Source organism: Stomoxys calcitrans, chromosome 1 (genome assembly GCF_963082655.1).
Source record: "Stomoxys calcitrans chromosome 1, idStoCalc2.1, whole genome shotgun sequence".
Classification (NCBI taxonomy): Eukaryota; Metazoa; Arthropoda; class Insecta; order Diptera; family Muscidae; genus Stomoxys; species Stomoxys calcitrans.
In genome coordinates this window covers 201,230,620-201,249,021 of record NC_081552.1, presented here as the reverse complement: position 1 = coordinate 201,249,021, position 18,402 = coordinate 201,230,620, and the positions used below count along the sequence as shown (strand labels likewise).

The window sequence follows — 18,402 nt, the reverse complement described above, 5'->3', positions numbered from 1 at the left end:
TTAAACAGATCAAGATCAAAATAAATCCCTTAAAAATTTAACAAAACAAAAAAAAATAAAAACAAAAAGAAAAAACACACACACACACACAAATGAAGAAACTCTTATATAAAACGAGTACTATGTTAAAAATTAATACTACAACTGTAATTAAACTAGAAAACTTAATATATTTATCAAAAAAAGATAAAATTAAAAAAAAATTGCGTTGCAAATCATATCATAAAACCGATTAAAAAAAAATAATAAAATAAAAAAAACAAATAAATAGAAAATCAATTATACTTAGGGTGTTTTTTTCTTTTCTTTCTAATTTGTATGGAAATAGGTGGGAAATTGTGAATCCTCCGTGGGTGCAGGTATAGTGACACCACCAGTGTCAACGGCTGGCTCATGTGGCAATGAGTCAATGCTCTCCAAAGGTAGAAAGCAATCGGTGGAGGCCTGAGAAAAATATAAAAATATATAAATAATTAAAAAACAAAAAACCCTTTGCCAGTCTTAAAGTACATTTGAATATCGAAAGGCAGCTGAACCAAAAAAGCACAACCCTGCAGTTGCAGGAGGGAAAAATGTTAAGACATGAGTGTGGGTGAATCGAGATAAACTTCGAAAATTCTGCTAAAGAAGTAAACATCGATAAAGAAGGATATCTGGTAAGTAAAACGTTTTCAGACGATTTCGACGATGAGCTATAAAAAAAAACAAGTAAAAATTGTTGGAAGTCATAACGGAACATCACATGAAAAATGTAAGCCAAATTCGACAAAAATTTCGGCTTCCAGGGGCTCAAGAAGTCAAACCCGCATATCGGTTTATATGGGAGCTATATCATGTTATAGACCGATTTGAACCGTACTAAGCACAGTTGTTGGAAGTCATAACAGAACTCAACAGGCAAAATTTCAGCCAAATAGGACAAATATTACGGCTCCCAGGAGCTCAAGAAGTGAAATCGGGAGATCGGTTTATACGGGAGCTATATCAGGTTATAGACCAATTCGCACCGTACTTAGCATAGTTGTTGAAAGTCATAACAGAACGCTATGTGCAAAATTTCAGCTAAATCGGACAAATATTACGGCTCCCAGGAGCTCAAGAAGTCAAATCGGGAGATCGGTTTATACAGGAGCTATATCAGGTTATAGACCAATTCGCACCGTACTTAGCATAGTTGTTGAAAGTCATAACAGAACGCTATGTGCAAAATTTCAGCCAAATCGGACAAAAATTGCGACTTGTGAGGGCTCAAAAAGTCAAATCGGGAGATCGGTTTATATGGGAGCTATATCAGGTTAGGGACCGAATCGGACCATACTAGGAATAGTTATTGAATGTCATAAAAGAACACTATGTGCAAAATTTCAGCCAATCGGACAAAAATTGCGGCTTCCAGGGGCTCAAGAAATCAAATCGGGAGATCGGTTTATAAGGGAGCTATATTAGATTATATACCGATTTCGGCCAAACTTAGCATAGTTGTTGAAAGTCTTAATAGAACTCAGCATGCAAAAATTCAGCCAGATCGGACAAAAATTACGGCTTCCAGGGGCTCAAGAAGTCAAATCAGAAGATCGGTTTATATGGGAGCTATATAAGGTTAGGGACCGATTTCGACCGAACTTAGCATAGTTGTTGAAAGTCATAACAGAACGCTATGTGCAAAATTTCAGCCAAATCGGACAAAAATTGCGACTTGTGAGGGCTCAAAAAGTCAAATCAGGAGATCGGTTTATATGGGAGCTATATCAGATTAGGGACCGAATCCGACCATACTAGGAATAGTTATTGAAAGTCATAAAAGAACACTATGTGCAAAATTTCAGCCAAATCGGACAAAAATTGCGGCTTCCAGGGGCTCAAGAAATCAAATCGGGAGATCGGTTTATAAGAGAGCTATATTAGATTATATACCGATTTCGGCCAAACTTAGCATAGTTGTTGAAAGTCTTAATAGAACACAGCATGCAAAAATTCAGCCAAATCGGACAAAAATTACGGCTCCCAGGAGCTCAAGAAGTCAAATCGGAAGATCGGTTTATATGGGAGCTATATCAGGTTATAGACCGATTTCGACCGTACTTAGTACCGTTGTTGGAAGTCATAACAGAACACTACGTGCAAAATTTCAGCCAAATCGGACAAATATTACGGCTCCCAGGAGCTCAAGAAGTCAAATCGGGAGATCGGTTTATATGGAAGCTATATCAGGTTTTAGACCGCTTCGGACCGTACTTGATACAGATGTTGGAAGTCATAACAGAACACTATGTGCAAAATTTCAGCCAAATCGGACAAAAATTCCGACTTGTAAGGGCTCAAGAAGTCAAATCGGGAGATCGGTTTTTAGGGACCGAATCGGACCATACTAGGAATAGTTATTGAAAGTCATAAAAGAACACTATGTGCACAATTTCAGCCAAATCGGACAAAAATTACGGCTCCCAGGAGCTCAAGAGTCAAATCGGAAGATCGGTTTATATGGGAGCTATATCAGGTTATAGACCGATTTCGACCGAACTAAGCACAGTTGTTGGAAGTCATAACAGAACTCAGAATGCAAAATTTCAGTCAAATCTGACAAAAATTGCGGCTTCCAGGGGCTCAAGAAGTCAAATCAGAAGATCGGTTTATATGGGAGCTATATAAGGTTAGGGACCGATTTCGACCGAACTTAGCATAGTTGTTGAAAGTCATAACAGAACGCTATGTGCAAAATTTCAGCCAAATCGGACAAAAATTGCGACTTGTGAGGGCTCAAAAAGTCAAATCAGGAGATCGGTTTATATGGGAGCTATATCAGATTAGGGACCGAATCCGACCATACTAGGAATAGTTATTGAAAGTCATAAAAGAACACTATGTGCAAAATTTCAGCCAAATCGGACAAAAATTGCGGCTTCCAGGGGCTCAAGAAATCAAATCGGGAGATCGGTTTATAAGAGAGCTATATTAGATTATATACCGATTTCGGCCAAACTTAGCATAGTTGTTGAAAGTCTTAATAGAACACAGCATGCAAAAATTCAGCCAAATCGGACAAAAATTACGGCTCCCAGGAGCTCAAGAAGTCAAATCGGAAGATCGGTTTATATGGGAGCTATATCAGGTTATAGACCGATTTCGACCGTACTTAGTACCGTTGTTGGAAGTCATAACAGAACACTACGTGCAAAATTTCAGCCAAATCGGACAAATATTACGGCTCCCAGGAGCTCAAGAAGTCAAATCGGGAGATCGGTTTATATGGAAGCTATATCAGGTTTTAGACCGCTTCGGACCGTACTTGATACAGATGTTGGAAGTCATAACAGAACACTATGTGCAAAATTTCAGCCAAATCGGACAAAAATTCCGACTTGTAAGGGCTCAAGAAGTCAAATCGGGAGATCGGTTTTTAGGGACCGAATCGGACCATACTAGGAATAGTTATTGAAAGTCATAAAAGAACACTATGTGCACAATTTCAGCCAAATCGGACAAAAATTACGGCTCCCAGGAGCTCAAGAGTCAAATCGGAAGATCGGTTTATATGGGAGCTATATCAGGTTATAGACCGATTTCGACCGAACTAAGCACAGTTGTTGGAAGTCATAACAGAACTCAGAATGCAAAATTTCAGTCAAATCTGACAAAAATTGCGGCTTCCAGGGGCTCAAGAAATCAAATCGGGAGATCGGTTTATATGGGAGCTATATTCGATTATAGACCAATTTCGACCGAACTTAGCATAGTTGTTGAAAGTCTTAATAGAACACAGCATGCAAAAATTCAGCCAAATCGGACAAAAATTACGGCTCCCAGGAGCTCAAGAAGTCAAATCGGAAGATCGGTTTATATGGCAGCTATATCAGGTTATAGACCGATTTCGACCGTACTTAGTACCGTTGTTGGAAGTCATAACAGAACACTACGTGCAAAATTTCAGCCAAATCGGACAAATATTACGGCTCCCAGGAGCTCAAGAAGTCAAATCGGGAGATCGGTTTATATGGAAGCTATATCAGGTTTTAGACCGCTTCGGACCGTACTTGATACAGATGTTGGAAGTCATAACAGAACACTATGTGCAAAATTTCAGCCAAATCGGACAAAAATTCCGACTTGTAAGGGCTCAAGAAATCAAATCGGAGATCGGTTTTTAGGGACCGAATCGGACCATACTAGGAATAGTTATTGAAAGTCATAAAAGAACACTATGTGCACAATTTCAGCCAAATCGGACAAAAATTACGGCTCCCAGGAGCTCAAGAGTCAAATCGGAAGATCGGTTTATATGGGAGCTATATCAGGTTATAGACCGATTTCGACCGAACTAAGCACAGTTGTTGGAAGTCATAACAGAACTCAGAATGCAAAATTTCAGTCAAATCTGACAAAAATTGCGGCTTCCAGGGGCTCAAGAAATCAAATCGGGAGATCGGTTTATATGGGAGCTATATTCGATTATAGACCAATTTCGACCGAACTTAGCATAGTTGTTGAAAGTCTTAATAGAACACAGCATGCAAAAATGCAGCCAAATCGGACAAAAATTACGGCTCCCAGGAGCTCAAGAAGTCAAATCGGAAGATCGGTTTATATGGCAGCTATATCAGGTTATAGACCGATTTCGACCGTACTTAGTACCGTTGTTGGAAGTCATAACAGAACACTACGTGCAAAATTTCAGCCAAATCGGACAAATATTACGGCTCCCAGGAGCTCAAGAAGTCAAATCGGGAGATCGGTTTATATGGAAGCTATATCAGGTTTTAGACCGCTTCGGACCGTACTTGATACAGATGTTGGAAGTCATAACAGAACACTATGTGCAAAATTTCAGCCAAATCGGACAAAAATTCCGACTTGTAAGGGCTCAAGAAATCAAATCGGAGATCGGTTTATACGGGAGTTATATCAGGTTATAGATCGATTTTGACCGTACTTGGCGCACAGCTGTTGAAAATCATAGCAGAACAATATATGGAAAATTTCAGCCAAATCGGACAAAAATTGCGGCTTGTAAGGGCAAGCGTGGTGTTTATACCCAAGCCCGGCAAGGCAAGTTATCGACACCAAAAGCCTACAGACCCATAAGCCTTACGTCCTTTCTACTCAAAACCATGGAACGTATTGTGAACACCATGAAAAAGAGACTGTCCTGCACGAGATTGTGCATAAAATAGAAGAATCCTTCGATGCCAAAACGTACACCCTGGCGGTATGCATTGACTTCGAGAGGGTTTTTAACAATGTGCGGACCGACACACTGATCCAATCCTTAGACCAGTACCGGGTGGACCCGGTCCTTAGAGATTGAATAAACCATATGCTAAGGAACAGGTGGATAAATTGTGTCCCATGGCATAAATATAAGGGAGAAAGTTGCACAGGGCACGCCACAGGGGGGCATTTTATCGCCACTCCTATGGGTGACCACCATTAATGACCTATTACGGATGCTGACTAAGGAGGGAGTTGAATCCGTCTGCTACGCAGACGATGTTATAATACTTCTAAGGGTAAATATCCGAACGAGCTATGTAGAAACGCAGAAAGGGTCTTGCATATGGCATATGACTGGGCTAGACCCAGAGGTCTCAATATTAACCCGGAGAAGTCTGAAATGTGCCTGTTCACGAGGAAGGCGATGGTGGGCCAATTTAACGCACCACGTTTCCTCAATACGACGATTTCGATATCTGACATGGTCAAATACTTAGGTGTGATCTTGGACAGGAAACTGAATTGGAAGTGTCACATTCAGGAGCGTACTGAGAAGGCTCACGGACTTTGGGCACTATGTAGACGGGCTGTTGGCTCGAAATGGGGCCTGAATCCTAGGATAGTCCACTGGCTCTACAGGAGCGTGATAAGACCAATACTCACTTACGCCTCAGTGGTTTGGTGGACTACTATGGAGAAAAAGTGCAACGTAAGGACCATACCGCAGGTTCAGAGAACATGTTGTCTTGGCATAAGCGGAGCGATGAGGACCACGCCCTCTAAGGGACTGGAGACTATTCAAGATATTCGACCCATTACATACAGATTAAGTGTGATGCAGCCACTGTGGCTATGAGTCTTAAGGCGATGGGAGAATGGATTGAGGATGGGAGCAGCTCATACCATCGCAGTATAATCGAGGCAACGATAGGAAACCTGGAAGGAAGTGAAGAGGTTTCCGATCGGTTACCTGAGATGAACCTTGGGGTCGAATGCGAGGCACTGCTGCCAGCACCACAGTCTTGGATTGACGGAACCCCAGTATTGCCATTTGGAAGATCATGTTACACGGATGGATCAAAGCTAGAGGACAGAGTGGCCCTGGGGTTTACATTGAGAACCCAGGGACTGAGATCTGTTTTAGACTGCCTGACCATAATACGGTCCTGCAGGCGGAGATCCGGGCGCCCACGGAATGCGTGAAGTGGTGTGGTACTAGCGCGAGGACGTCGAGTGTAAACATTTTTACCGACACATAGGACTACGAGCTCACTTAAAATCGGTGCGGAAAGTTATATCACGTGTAGGGTATACGGGGAAAATGATGAGACGTTGGAGCATTTCTTTTGTCCGGCTTTCGCGTCTAACAGATACCTGCACTTAGGTGGAGCCACAATAACAGACATGAACCAATTTAGGGGAGTGGTGTTGTAAACAATTAAGGATTTTGTAAGTAGCACGGAATTCCTCGATGTTCGAGGAGGCTTTTAAAAAAATTTATTTTTAGAGGTTACTTTATAGTTTTTAGAGCGCACAACAAGCCGATTACTGGCTTAGGTGTATGTCCATAGTGGCATGAGGCGAATTAATATCTGCACCCTGTTTTCAACCTAGCCTAACTTAAGGGATCAAGAAGTCAAATCAGGAGATCGGTATATATGGAAGCTATACCAGGTTATAAATCGATTTGGACCGTACTTGATACAGATGTTGGAAGTCTTCGCAGAACTCTACATGCAAAATTTCAGCCAAATCGGACAAAAATTGCGGCCTGTAAGGACTCAAGAAGTCAAATCGGAGGATCGGTTTATATGGGAGCTATATCAGGTTATAGACCGATTTGGACCGTACTTGATACAGATGTTGGAAGTCATAACAGAACACTGTGTGAAAAATTTTAGCTAAATCGGACAAAGCCCCCTAAATGGCTTCCAGGGGCTCAAGATATCAAATCGGGAGATCGGTTTATATGGGAGCTATATCTAAATCTGAACCGTTATGACCCCATTGCAATCTCCCACGACCTACATTAATGGTTAGTATCTGCGCAAAATTTCAAACGGCTAGCTTTACACGTTACACCTGATAGAGGTCTATCAGGATTTCGACAGATGAACGGACAGACGGACATGGCTAGATCGACTCAGAACGTCGAGACGATCAAGAATATAGATAAGTATACCTCCATTCTATGGTGATGGTTAAAAAAATTAGGGGATCGATTAATTTAGAAGCAATTTCAATGCATAGACCTATTAAAACCAAATTTCCCAAAGTTAGTTGGAAATCATGAGAGAAATTATTGTAAACCAGTAAAAGCGTGCTAAGTTAGGCCGGGCCGAATCTTGGATACCCATCACCATGGATGCCCCCAAAAATATACCCTTATTAACTGAGTTTGTATTTGAATTATTTTGGACTCAAGAAGTCATATCGGGATATGGGTACTTAGGAGGGCCTATATCACCATATCGACCGATTCGGATAATACTTGGCACTGATGTTATAAGTCATAACAAAGGGTTTTGGGCCAAATTTCAGTCAAATCAGGAGAAAATTTAGGCTTCTTAGGGCTGAAGAACTCAATTCCGGGGATTGGTTTATATATGGGGGCTATGCCTGTTTGTAAACCGATTCAGATCATACTTAGCCAAATCTAATGAAAATTGAGACTTCTAAGGGCTCAAGAAGTCAAATCCAGGGATCAGTTTATATGGGGGCTTTATCTGTTTAAAGGCCGATTGGACTCATACTTGGCACAGATGTTGAAAGTCATAACACAATTCTTTGTTCCAAATTCTAACCAAATCTAATGCAAATTGAGGCTTCTAGGGGCTCAAGAAGTCAAATCCAGGGATCGGTTTATATGGGGGATTGCAATCATACTCGGCACGCCATAACACAAGTCATTGTTCCAAATCGGATGAAAATTGCTTCCAGGGGCTCAAGGAGTCAATTCGGGGATCGGTTTATATGGGGGCCCATTTGCAATCCCCTACGACCTACATCAATAAAAAGTTCTACAACAAATAAATGTTCTAAATTTCAAGCGGCTGGCTTTACTCTTTTGACCGCTATCGCGACTGCGACCGACGGACAGACGGACATGGCCAGATCGATTTAGAATGCCGAGACGATCCAGAGTATATATACTTTCTGGGGTCGCAGATCAACATTTCGAGGTATTACAAACGGAATGCCTAGATGGTGGGTATAAAAATGTTAGCCCAACCGGATGAAAATTGCGCCCTCTATAGGCTTAAAAAGTAAAATCGTAAGATTTTATAACGAAGCTATTTCAGGTTATTGGCCGATTCTAACGATACTTGAAATACGCAACAAGAAGGACGATTGAAAAATTAATAGTTGGGATATATTCAGGATCGGATCGCTAATTTTTTATTCGATTTTGCAAATAGTGGAACTTTGCCGATAGTATCGATAGGAAAAATATCAATCGAAACTCAAACAGCTCTAGTCAGAATGCTGCTGTATGACCAGCCAGAGGCATATTGCAAATATGACCATGAACATGACATTAAGGAACAGCGGGCATACTCCTCTCATATCAATCAGTGCTGTCTGCTACAAGTTTTAAGCTAATGATTAGCAGCCATAGGCTGTCTCCTTAGATCATGTGATGTTTTAGCTAAATCCACTGGGCTCTTCGCATCAGTCGTCCAAATGAAAATCAAGTGGATAGACAACTAAGGGTCAGGTACATCAGTTTGGATCTTCATGATATAGAGCATTGATGGGCGCACACACATAATTTCCAAGCCCGCGAGCTTATGTTCTTGGGTACGTACACAATAATGTGAAATAGGGTGTGTGTGGGTGTTACCACTTCTTGATCTGAAACTGAAACTTTTAGCGTTCAAAGCACTTAGATCAGACAGCGTAACAGGTAGGTTTAAACTGTGTTTATGAAGATACGGTAGCAGAAAAGCTAAACAGCTTCCAAGTGAATGTCGAGATCGAACGCAACAAAAACAAGTAGGAGCGTGCTAAGTTCGGCCGGGCCGAATCTTATATACCCTCCACCATGCATCGCATTTGTCGAGTTCTAAGCGCGGTATCTCTTTTAAGGCAAAACAAAGAATATTGAATAAGAACTGTTATGCTATTGGAACTATATCAAGTTAGAAGTCAAGTTGTAGAAGTCATTGTGTTATAAAGGGTGATTTTTTTGAGGTTAGGATTTTCATGCATTAGTATTTGACAGATCACGTGGGATTTCAGACATGGTGTCAAAGAGAAAGATGCTCAGTATGCTTTGACATTTCATCATGAATAGACTTACTAACGAGCAACGCTTGCAAATCATTGAATTTTATTACCAAAATCAGTGTTCGGTTCGAAATGTGTTCATTCACCGTAACGTTGCGTCCAACAGTATCTTTGAAAAAATACGGTCCAATGATTCCACCAGCGTACAAACCACACCAAACAGTGCATTTTTCGGGATGCATGGGCAGTTCTTGAACGGCTTCTGGTTGCTCTTCACTCCAAATGCGGCAATTTTGCTTATTTACGTAGCCATTCAACCAGAAATGAGCCTCATCGCTGAACAAAATTTGTCAAAATTTGAACACATTTCGAACCGAACACTGATTTTGGTAATAAAATTCAATGATTTGCAAGCGTTGCTCGTTAGTAAGTCTATTCATGATGAAATGTCAAAGCATACTGAGCATCTTTCTCTTTGACACCATGTCTGAAATCCCACGTGATCTGTCAAATACTAATGCATGAAAATCCTAACCTCAAAAAAATCACCCTTTATTTCAGTTCATTCGCAAAATCGGGAGATGGGTTTATGTGGAGCTGTATCAAGCTATTTATCGATTCAGACCATATTAGACAGGTAAGTTGAAAGTCATGGGAGAAGCCGTTGTACAAAATTTCAGCCAAATCGGATGAAAATTGCGCCCTCTAGAGGCTCAAGAAGTCAAGACCCACGATCGGTTTATATGGCAGCTATATCAAAAAATGGACCGATTTGAATCATACTTAGCACAGTTGTTGTAAGTGACACCAAAACACTACGTGCAAAATTTCAGTCAAATCGGATGGGAATTGCGCCCTCTAGAGGCTCAAGAAGTCAAGACCCACGATCGGTTTATATGCAGCTATATCGAAAAATGGACCGATTTGAATCATACTAAGCACAGTTGTTGTAAGTGACACCAAAACACTACATGCAAAATTTCAGTCAAATCGGATGAGAATTGCGCCCTCTTGAGGCTCAAGAAGTCAAGACCCACGACCGGTTTATATGGCAGCTATATCAAAACATGGACCGATTTGGACCAAACTTAGCGCAGTTGTTGAAAGTGATCCCAAAACACTATGAGCAAAATTTTAGTAAAATCGGACGCGAATTGCGCCTTCTAGAAGCTCAAGAAGTCAAGACCCACGATCGGTTTATATGGCAGCTATATCAAAACATGGACCGATTTGGCCCATTTACAATCCCAACCGACCTACACTAATAAAAAGTATTTGCGCAAAATTTCAAGCGGCTAGCTTTACTCCTTCGAAAGTTAGCGTGCTTTCGACAGACAGACGGAAGGACAGACAGACGGACGGACATGGCTAGATCGACTTAAAATCAAGATCAAGTTCAAGAATATATATACTTTATGGAATCTCAGACGCATATTTCGAGGTGTTACAAACAGAATGACGAAATTAGTATACCCTCATCCTATGGTGGAAGGTATAAAAAGGTGTTCTTACTACTAACGAATAGGTGAAGGTATGTAAACCCATATGGCTAATTTAACTGATGAACTAGAATTAATGGAATGAATTAAATGAAACCTGCTGATGAACTGAGTCTTTCTATCTAAATTGCAATATTGGTTGTTGCTATAGCAGTGTGAGGCGGCAGCCCTTGCCGATGAAGGACTCCATCGGGTCAACCCGGTACGTACGGTACCGGCTGCCGGAAAGATTTGCTAACTTATCACTGCTATAACCAACGCGACATTTCGCCTTATTTTTATTTATTTTTTGTTTCAAATAATAATAGCCTTTTTTTTTTCTTTCTCACTTACCTCATTGCTTTTGTGCACTTTTCTTGTGCTCGCCTCTTCATTGTTGCGTATCAAACCCTTGCGATGATCTTCTTTGTGAGCTTTCAATTTGTCCTCATTGACTGTGACATAACTGCATAAATCACATGCGATTTTCTTATAACTCTCCACATGGTTAAGACGCATATGGTGTTTGTAAGCATTTGCTTGAATGCAGGAAAAATCGCACAACGAACATTTCAATTTAACAGCATCCCTGTTGTGGCGCATCTGATGTTTGTGCAAAACACTTGGATCACGTGTGGAAAATTTGCAGGACTTACACTGTAATGGTTTTTCACCAGTATGCTGGCGCATGTGGATCTGCAAAATAAAAAAGAGATATGTAAAAAAATAAGCAAAGCCGTGAGATAAGTTTGGGCGAGACGAATCTTATATACCCGCCACCATGAATCGCATTTGTCAAGTTCTTTGCAGGTTATCTCTTGATATCACAAATTTCATCGAAATAGCGAAATAGAATGAACAATGCTCCTTTTATGGGCTCATTACTATATATCGAGAGATCGGTCTATATGGCAGCTATATCCAAATATGCTCCGACTTGGATGATGTTCGACACAAAGGTGAAGAGGTCTATCAAAACTCCATGTCTCAAATTTCATAAAAATCGGATAAAAAATGCTCTTTTTATGGGCTCATTACTCTATATCGGGAGATCGTTCTATATGGTAGCTATATCCAAATATGGTCCGATCTGGACGATATTCAACAAAAAGATTTAGGTTTAGAGGTATCAGAACTCGCTGAGCCAAATTTCATCCAAATAGAATTTAAAATGCTCCTTTTATAGGCTCACTAGCTGACCCCGGCCCGCTCCGCTGCGCATTCTTTTACTTTATGTGGAACAAAAGTTTCCTTGGAATATTTATTTTCGACCATTAAAGATCTTTTAGTGAAATACCATGCTAACTTGACTAACAGTTTAGCAATATAAGTGCCTTTATCTGAATCCCATATGATCTTTATTGGTCTACGAATTTAAGTTTATATGTAAGGTGTACTCCATTCTTAAAATACTTCATTTCAGCCCGATATTCTCATGGTGTCTGATTTAGTGGTGTTTTCGGGGGAGAGGTGGTCCCCCAGATACCATGCCCTGAAAAAATATCAGCATCGTGCTCTTCTCTAAAATACCATTTATGTAAACCCCATATAACCATTGGCTTAGGAGGAGTTTACAGGATGAGACGTCCCCCAAACACATGGCCCCAAAATAGGTTATCAAATTCGTTTTCTTATCTCAAATACTTTTCATTTGAGCCACATATTGGCATGGTCGACAAATTGTTTCCCTTTGGGGGTGTTTTGGGAAAGGGGTGATGCCCTAAATACATGGTCCTACATTTTGATATCAAATTCGTATTCTACTCCCAAATACCTTTATTTGAGCCCCATGTTGCAATGGTCACTAAAAAATTGCTGTTTGTGGGGTATTTTGGGAAAGGAGTAGACCCCCAGAAAATTGGTCCCGAAAATGGATATCAATTCTTGCTCTACCCCCCAATACCTTTCATTTAAGCTCCACATTGACATGGTCGGTAAATATGCCCGATTTAGGGTTGTTTTGCGGATTGGAGTGGTCCCCCAAACACTAAGCCCGGAGTATATATCAGCAACGTGCTTTATTCTCATATATCATTTATTTGAACCCCATATTGCCATTGGCCTCAAAATTGGATATTAAATTCGTTTTCTAATCTCATTTAAACTCCTTATTGCAAAAGTCAGCACATATGTCCGGTTTGGGGTATTGGCCCTAAAAACTATGAATATGTAGTTCCACTCTCTTTAAGACCCAAATTGTCTTGGTGAGCAAATACGTCCTATTATGGTGGTGGGACGTCCGCTAGACAGTCGGCCCCTAATGTTGATATCAGATACGTGGTCTACTCCCACATACCTTTAATTTGAGCCCCATATTTCCGTAGTCGGCAAACATGACCGGCTTGGGGGTGTTTTGGGGAATGGACGGCCACTCAGTGAGTTGGCCTTTAAACTATGTATCAGATTCGTGTTCCACTTTAAAAACCCTCTTATTTGAACCTCATATTGCAATACTCAGAAAGTACTTACTATTTGGGTGGTGTTGTGGGGCTGGCGTGGCCCCGTAGACACTTTTCCCGAATGTTGATATAAAATTCGTGCTTTACTCCCAAAGATCTTTCATTTGAGCCCCATATTGCTATGGTCGTAAATTTGTCCCCTTTGGGGATCTTTTTGAGGAGAGGCGGCCCCCCAAAGCACTTGGTCTCATATGTGGATATCAAATTCGAATTTTACACTCAAATGCCTTTTATTTAAGCCCCATATTCCCATGGTCAGAAAATAAGTCCTGTTTGGGGGGTGGTTTGGGGAAGGGGTGGACCCCCAGAAACATGGTCCCACATTTGGATATTAGATTCGTATTCTACTCGCAAATACCTTTCATTTGAGTCCCATATTGCCATGGTCGGTAAATATGTCCGATTTAGGGGTGTTTTGGGGGTTGGGGTGCTCCCCCTAACACTTGGTCCGACAATTGCATATCAGATACGTTTTCTTATCCTAAATACCTTTCATTTGTCATGATTGGTCTAAATATATGTTTGGTAGGTTTTAGGGTGGGGCGGCCCTCCTAGGTACCCCATCCGAAATTTGGATAACAAATTTTTATTTTTAGGGCACTATATGAGAGCACACAAAATTTCGCTTAAATCGCACCACCCACCTCCGAGATCTGGCGTTTTTGAAAATTAGGGTAAGGGGGAGGGTTCGCCCCCCTCCATATATCAAAAAATGTAGTACCCTTTTTTCACCACGGGATCATTATGCACCATCTGTGAAAATTTCAAGAAAATCGGTTCAGCCGTTTCTGAGTCCATAAGGAACACACCAACATAGAAACAAACCTACAAACAAACACAAATTGATTTTTATATATAAGATTAGACTATATTCGGAGATCGGTCTATTTGGCAGCTATACCCAAATATGGTCCGATCTGGACCACATTTGACAGGAATGGGTAGGGTAGTCTACCAGAACATACTATGCCAAATTTCATCGAATTCGGGTAATAAATGAATCTTTTATGACCTCAAAACCCTAGATCGGGAGATCGGGCAGTCGGTCTATAGGGCAGTTATATCCAATTACAGTCCGATCTGAACCACACTTCACAGAAATGGGTTGGGGACTACCAGAACTCACTGTGCCAAATTTCATCAAAATCGGATGAAAATAGACTCATTAGACTATATCGGGAGATCGGTCTACTTGACAGTTATATCCAAATATGGTCCGATCTGGACCACATATGACAGGAATGGGTAGGGTAGTCTACCAGAACATACTTTGCCAAATTTCATCGAATTCGGGTAATAAATGAATCTTTTATGGCCTCAATACCCTATATCGGGAGATCGGGCAATCGGTCTATAGAGCAGTTATATCCAAATACAGTCCGACGTGAACCACACTTCACAGAAATGGGTAGGGGACTACCAGAACTCACTGTGTCAAATTTCTTCAAAATCGGATGAAATATGGCCAATTTATTGCCCCAAGACTTTAAGTCGGTAGATCGGTCTATATGCGGAAGTTATATCTAAATACAGACCGACCTCAACCACACTTTACAGAAATGGGTAGGGGTCTACCAGAACCAACGGTGCCAAATTTCATCGAAATCGGATGAAAAATGGCCAATTTATTGCCTCAAGACTTTAAGTCTGTAGATCGGTCTATATAATAAATAATTAAAATACGATTTTATGCGATCAAAAGGTTAGGTTTATATACAAATAATATGAAATCATCAAATATTTTTTGGACAAATTTTTTGTACCCAAGATATCTGCAAAATTACAATAAATACCCAGCTTTTGGGTATATATGGGTAAAAACCCTGTTATTTACCCAATTTGCCGGGTAAATACCTTTTAGGAATTGCTAAGCTATTGCAGCTACACTGGGCTTGGATGTTGGAGACCATTGTAGATGCTATTGTGCAAACTTTTAGCCAAATCGGATAAAAATTACGCCCTCTGGAGGTTCAAGAAATATAATCGGGTGATCGGTTTATATGGGAGCTAAATCGAGTTATGGCCAGATTAAGACCATATTTGCCACTTACGTTGAACGTATGAAGACGTTGTACAAAACTTCAGCCCAATGAGACAAAAACTGCGTCTTTATGGGCCCAAGAAGTGCATTCGGGAGGTCGGTTTTTATGGGAGCCATATCAGGTTTTAGACCGAATCAGGCCACACTTAGCATGTATGTTGAAGGTCACAGATGAAGTCTTTGTGAAAAATGCCAGCAAAATTGATGAAAATTGCGCCTCTACAGGCTTAAGGAATAAAATCGGGAGGTCGGTTTATATGGGGAGTCATATCGGGTTTTGGATCGATTCGGATCATACTTAGCACATCTATTGAATGTCATAGGAAACGTCATAGTACAAAATTTCAGCCAACTCCGATAAGAATTGCACCCTCTAGAGACTCAAGAAATAATCGGAAGATCAGCTATTTCAGGATTTAGACAGTAGATGGACGTACACGGATAGTATAAGCAACTCGCGTGCGTATTGTTGTTATTTTGCATTTGGTTGATTGGTCGGGATTTACTGCCCCTCATACAAACACAATTTATTATTTTAAACTGTGTTAGTGTGCCCATCACTGTTTTAGACCAGTTCGAACCGTACTTAACACATCCGTTGATTGTCATAAGAATTGCACCCACTAGAGGCCCAAGAAATATAATCGGAAAATCAGTTTATATGGCAGCTACATCAGGTTTTGGATCGATCGATTTGGACCATACTTGTCGAATCGGTTGGGTGGCATAGAAAACATTATAGTACAAAATGTCAGCAAAATCGGATAAGAATATGGGAACATGGACCGATATGGTCCATTTACAATCGCAACCGACCTACACTAATATGAAATATTTGTGCCAAATTTTAAGCGTCTAGCTTTACTTCTTCGAAAGGAAACGTGCTTTCCACAGACAGACGGTCAGACGGATGAACATGGCTAGATCGGTAAAATGTCATGACTATCAAGAGTTTGTATACTTTACTAGCCGAACCGGGCCCGCTTCGCTGCGCCTTCTTTAACTCTCTTATATCTTTTTAGGGTGGGGACACTTTGCACTGCTACACGCCGTTCGGACTCGGCTATAAAAAGGAGGGTCCTTATCATTGAGCTTAAACTTGAGTCGGACTGCACTCATTGATATGTACAAAGTTAGCCCCTGTTCCTTAGTGGAATAAGGGGGAGGTTCCGATATCAAAAAATTATATAGCCTATGTTTCCTTCTAGACCAACCTACACAATCGGTGAAAATGCCAAGGTGGAAATGGGGTCTTGGAGCAATATTTCGATGTGTGACAAATGGAATGACGGCGTTAGTATACCCTCATCCTATGGTGGAGGGTATAGTAATAATTCTGTTATTAGCCAAATTGGAATAACCCAAATTACCACAAACGCCATCTTTGGGATTGAAATTAGAGTAGTAAATGCCCTAAATGACTAAAAACACTAAAGCTACTAAATTTATCCATTACCAGGTGATGAAATATACATCCACCACACTCAACACCTCAACCTTCATAGTTTGAAATAGGTTGATGGTTCAGCTGCTTTAAATGTATGGACTATTTACAGTTTTAAGAGACTTGGCACAACCCATAAAAAATAAGGATTCTCAGTTTTATTCAAAATGTCCAAGTGGAAAAGTGATTAGATTGATTGTGGCGAATCAAAAGGAAAGTCTCATGTTCCAGCTAAATGGAAAAACTTACACCGTGGACCTCATATAAAGACAAATGTTTGAGGCTTTTCCTTTAAAAAAAAAAAAAAAACAGTCTTGCGTTCACTTCATCTTACTTGTGGGAGATGTTCCCCACTATTAGCTTAAACCTATCTACGCTGGGCTCTACTTACTATGAGACTAGCCTTGCGTGCTGTTTTCTTGCCACATACGTTGCATATGAACGGTTTGATCTTATTGTGCACTGTCTTTATGTGTTTGGATAGGGTTTTTCCATTCACAAATTTGCGCTCACATATCTCACAGATCTTTTCGGAGTAGTATTTGTTTTTGCGCACAACGGTTTTAGGAGTTTCCTCCACCCTGGGAAGTGAAGCTTCTTGCATTTGTTTGAGACGCTTCTCCTTCACAGCCTTAAGGGAACGCAAAACACGTGGACGCCATTTCTTGTGAACTCTCATGTGGCGCCATACCAAAGCTGAAAGGAAATAGGAAAGAAAAGTGACACATAATAATCCAATTCCACTTAGTGCCTACCAGAAGCATGAGACTTAAATTCGCATATAGGGCATTTAAGTAGATCCACATCCATTTGATGTGATTTCCATAGGTGAGCCGAACATTTTCTCCAATTATCCAGAGACATGGAGCATATACTGCATTTAAACGTGTTTGCATTCTGTAAATGACAATTTAAATGTTTTTCCCGTTGTGTCCCAGTCTCGAATTTATAGAGACAACTAGGGGTAGCAGTGCATTTTAGGGTCATTTGTTTTCTCAGTATTAAACGAAAATCTTTAAATGGCACCGGTTTCATTTCCATGGGTTTTGGAGGGTTCTCTTCCAGTACCACGTCGTTGTTAGTTGTAGGCATTTGAGTTTCCTTGTTCATTACATGTTGCGTTTCTTGGGCCCTTGTCTGCTTAGTCCTTTCGGGGGTTTCTTTCTTTATATCTATGGGCACACATTTGTGATATTCTATCATGTGGCCCCTTAGATCTTCCTCTAAGTCATATTGGCGATAGCATAGACCACATACAAGAATTATACGTGGCAAAGGTGAGGCATTTTTTATATTGGAGGCACAGTCATCTTCACATACGGGTGATTCAGGGCAATATTCTATTAACGAGTCTAAATCATCTGTGGCAATTTCTGTTTCTCGCGACATTTCCTTTTTTATTCCAGCCATCACTCCACCGAAAATTGGTCAGGGCCGTCAAATGGTCTAACCTGAAACGTTTTTTATAAGAAGTTCCAAATTTCGATATAGATAATTGTGAAGTTGATAAATGTTTTAATGCTTCTTCAAAAAGTTGGAAAA

At 40.6% G+C, this 18,402-nt stretch overlaps 1 protein-coding gene across 1 annotated transcript; it reads right to left on the bottom strand.

Moving 5' to 3' along the window:
• Positions 1 to 150: 150 nt before the first annotated feature.
• Positions 151 to 18,313, bottom strand: LOC106091149 (zinc finger protein Xfin). The gene is made up of 4 exons (XM_059370767.1): positions 17,616 to 18,313; positions 17,252 to 17,556; positions 11,271 to 11,612; positions 151 to 444 (listed from the first exon to the last, which is right to left on the bottom strand). The coding sequence occupies exons 1-4, from the start codon at positions 18,268 to 18,270 to the stop codon at positions 310 to 312; spliced, it is 1,437 nt and encodes a 478-aa protein (XP_059226750.1). The 5' UTR covers positions 18,271 to 18,313; the 3' UTR covers positions 151 to 309.
• Positions 18,314 to 18,402: the final 89 nt, after the last annotated feature.

Bases quoted from the DNA above. Each gene is read 5' to 3' on its own strand.
- LOC106091149 (XM_059370767.1), bottom strand. From the start codon at position 18,270: ATGGCTGGAATAAAAAAGGAAATGTCGCGAGAAACAGAAATTGCCACA. The intron at 11,613-17,251 runs GTAAGTAGAGCC...TTTATTTTGCAG, and splicing joins CACGCAAGGCTAGTCTCATA to ATCCACATGCGCCAGCATAC. The intron at 445-11,270 runs GTAAGTGAGAAA...TATTTTTCTCAG, and splicing joins AAGTGCACAAAAGCAATGAG to GCCTCCACCGATTGCTTTCT.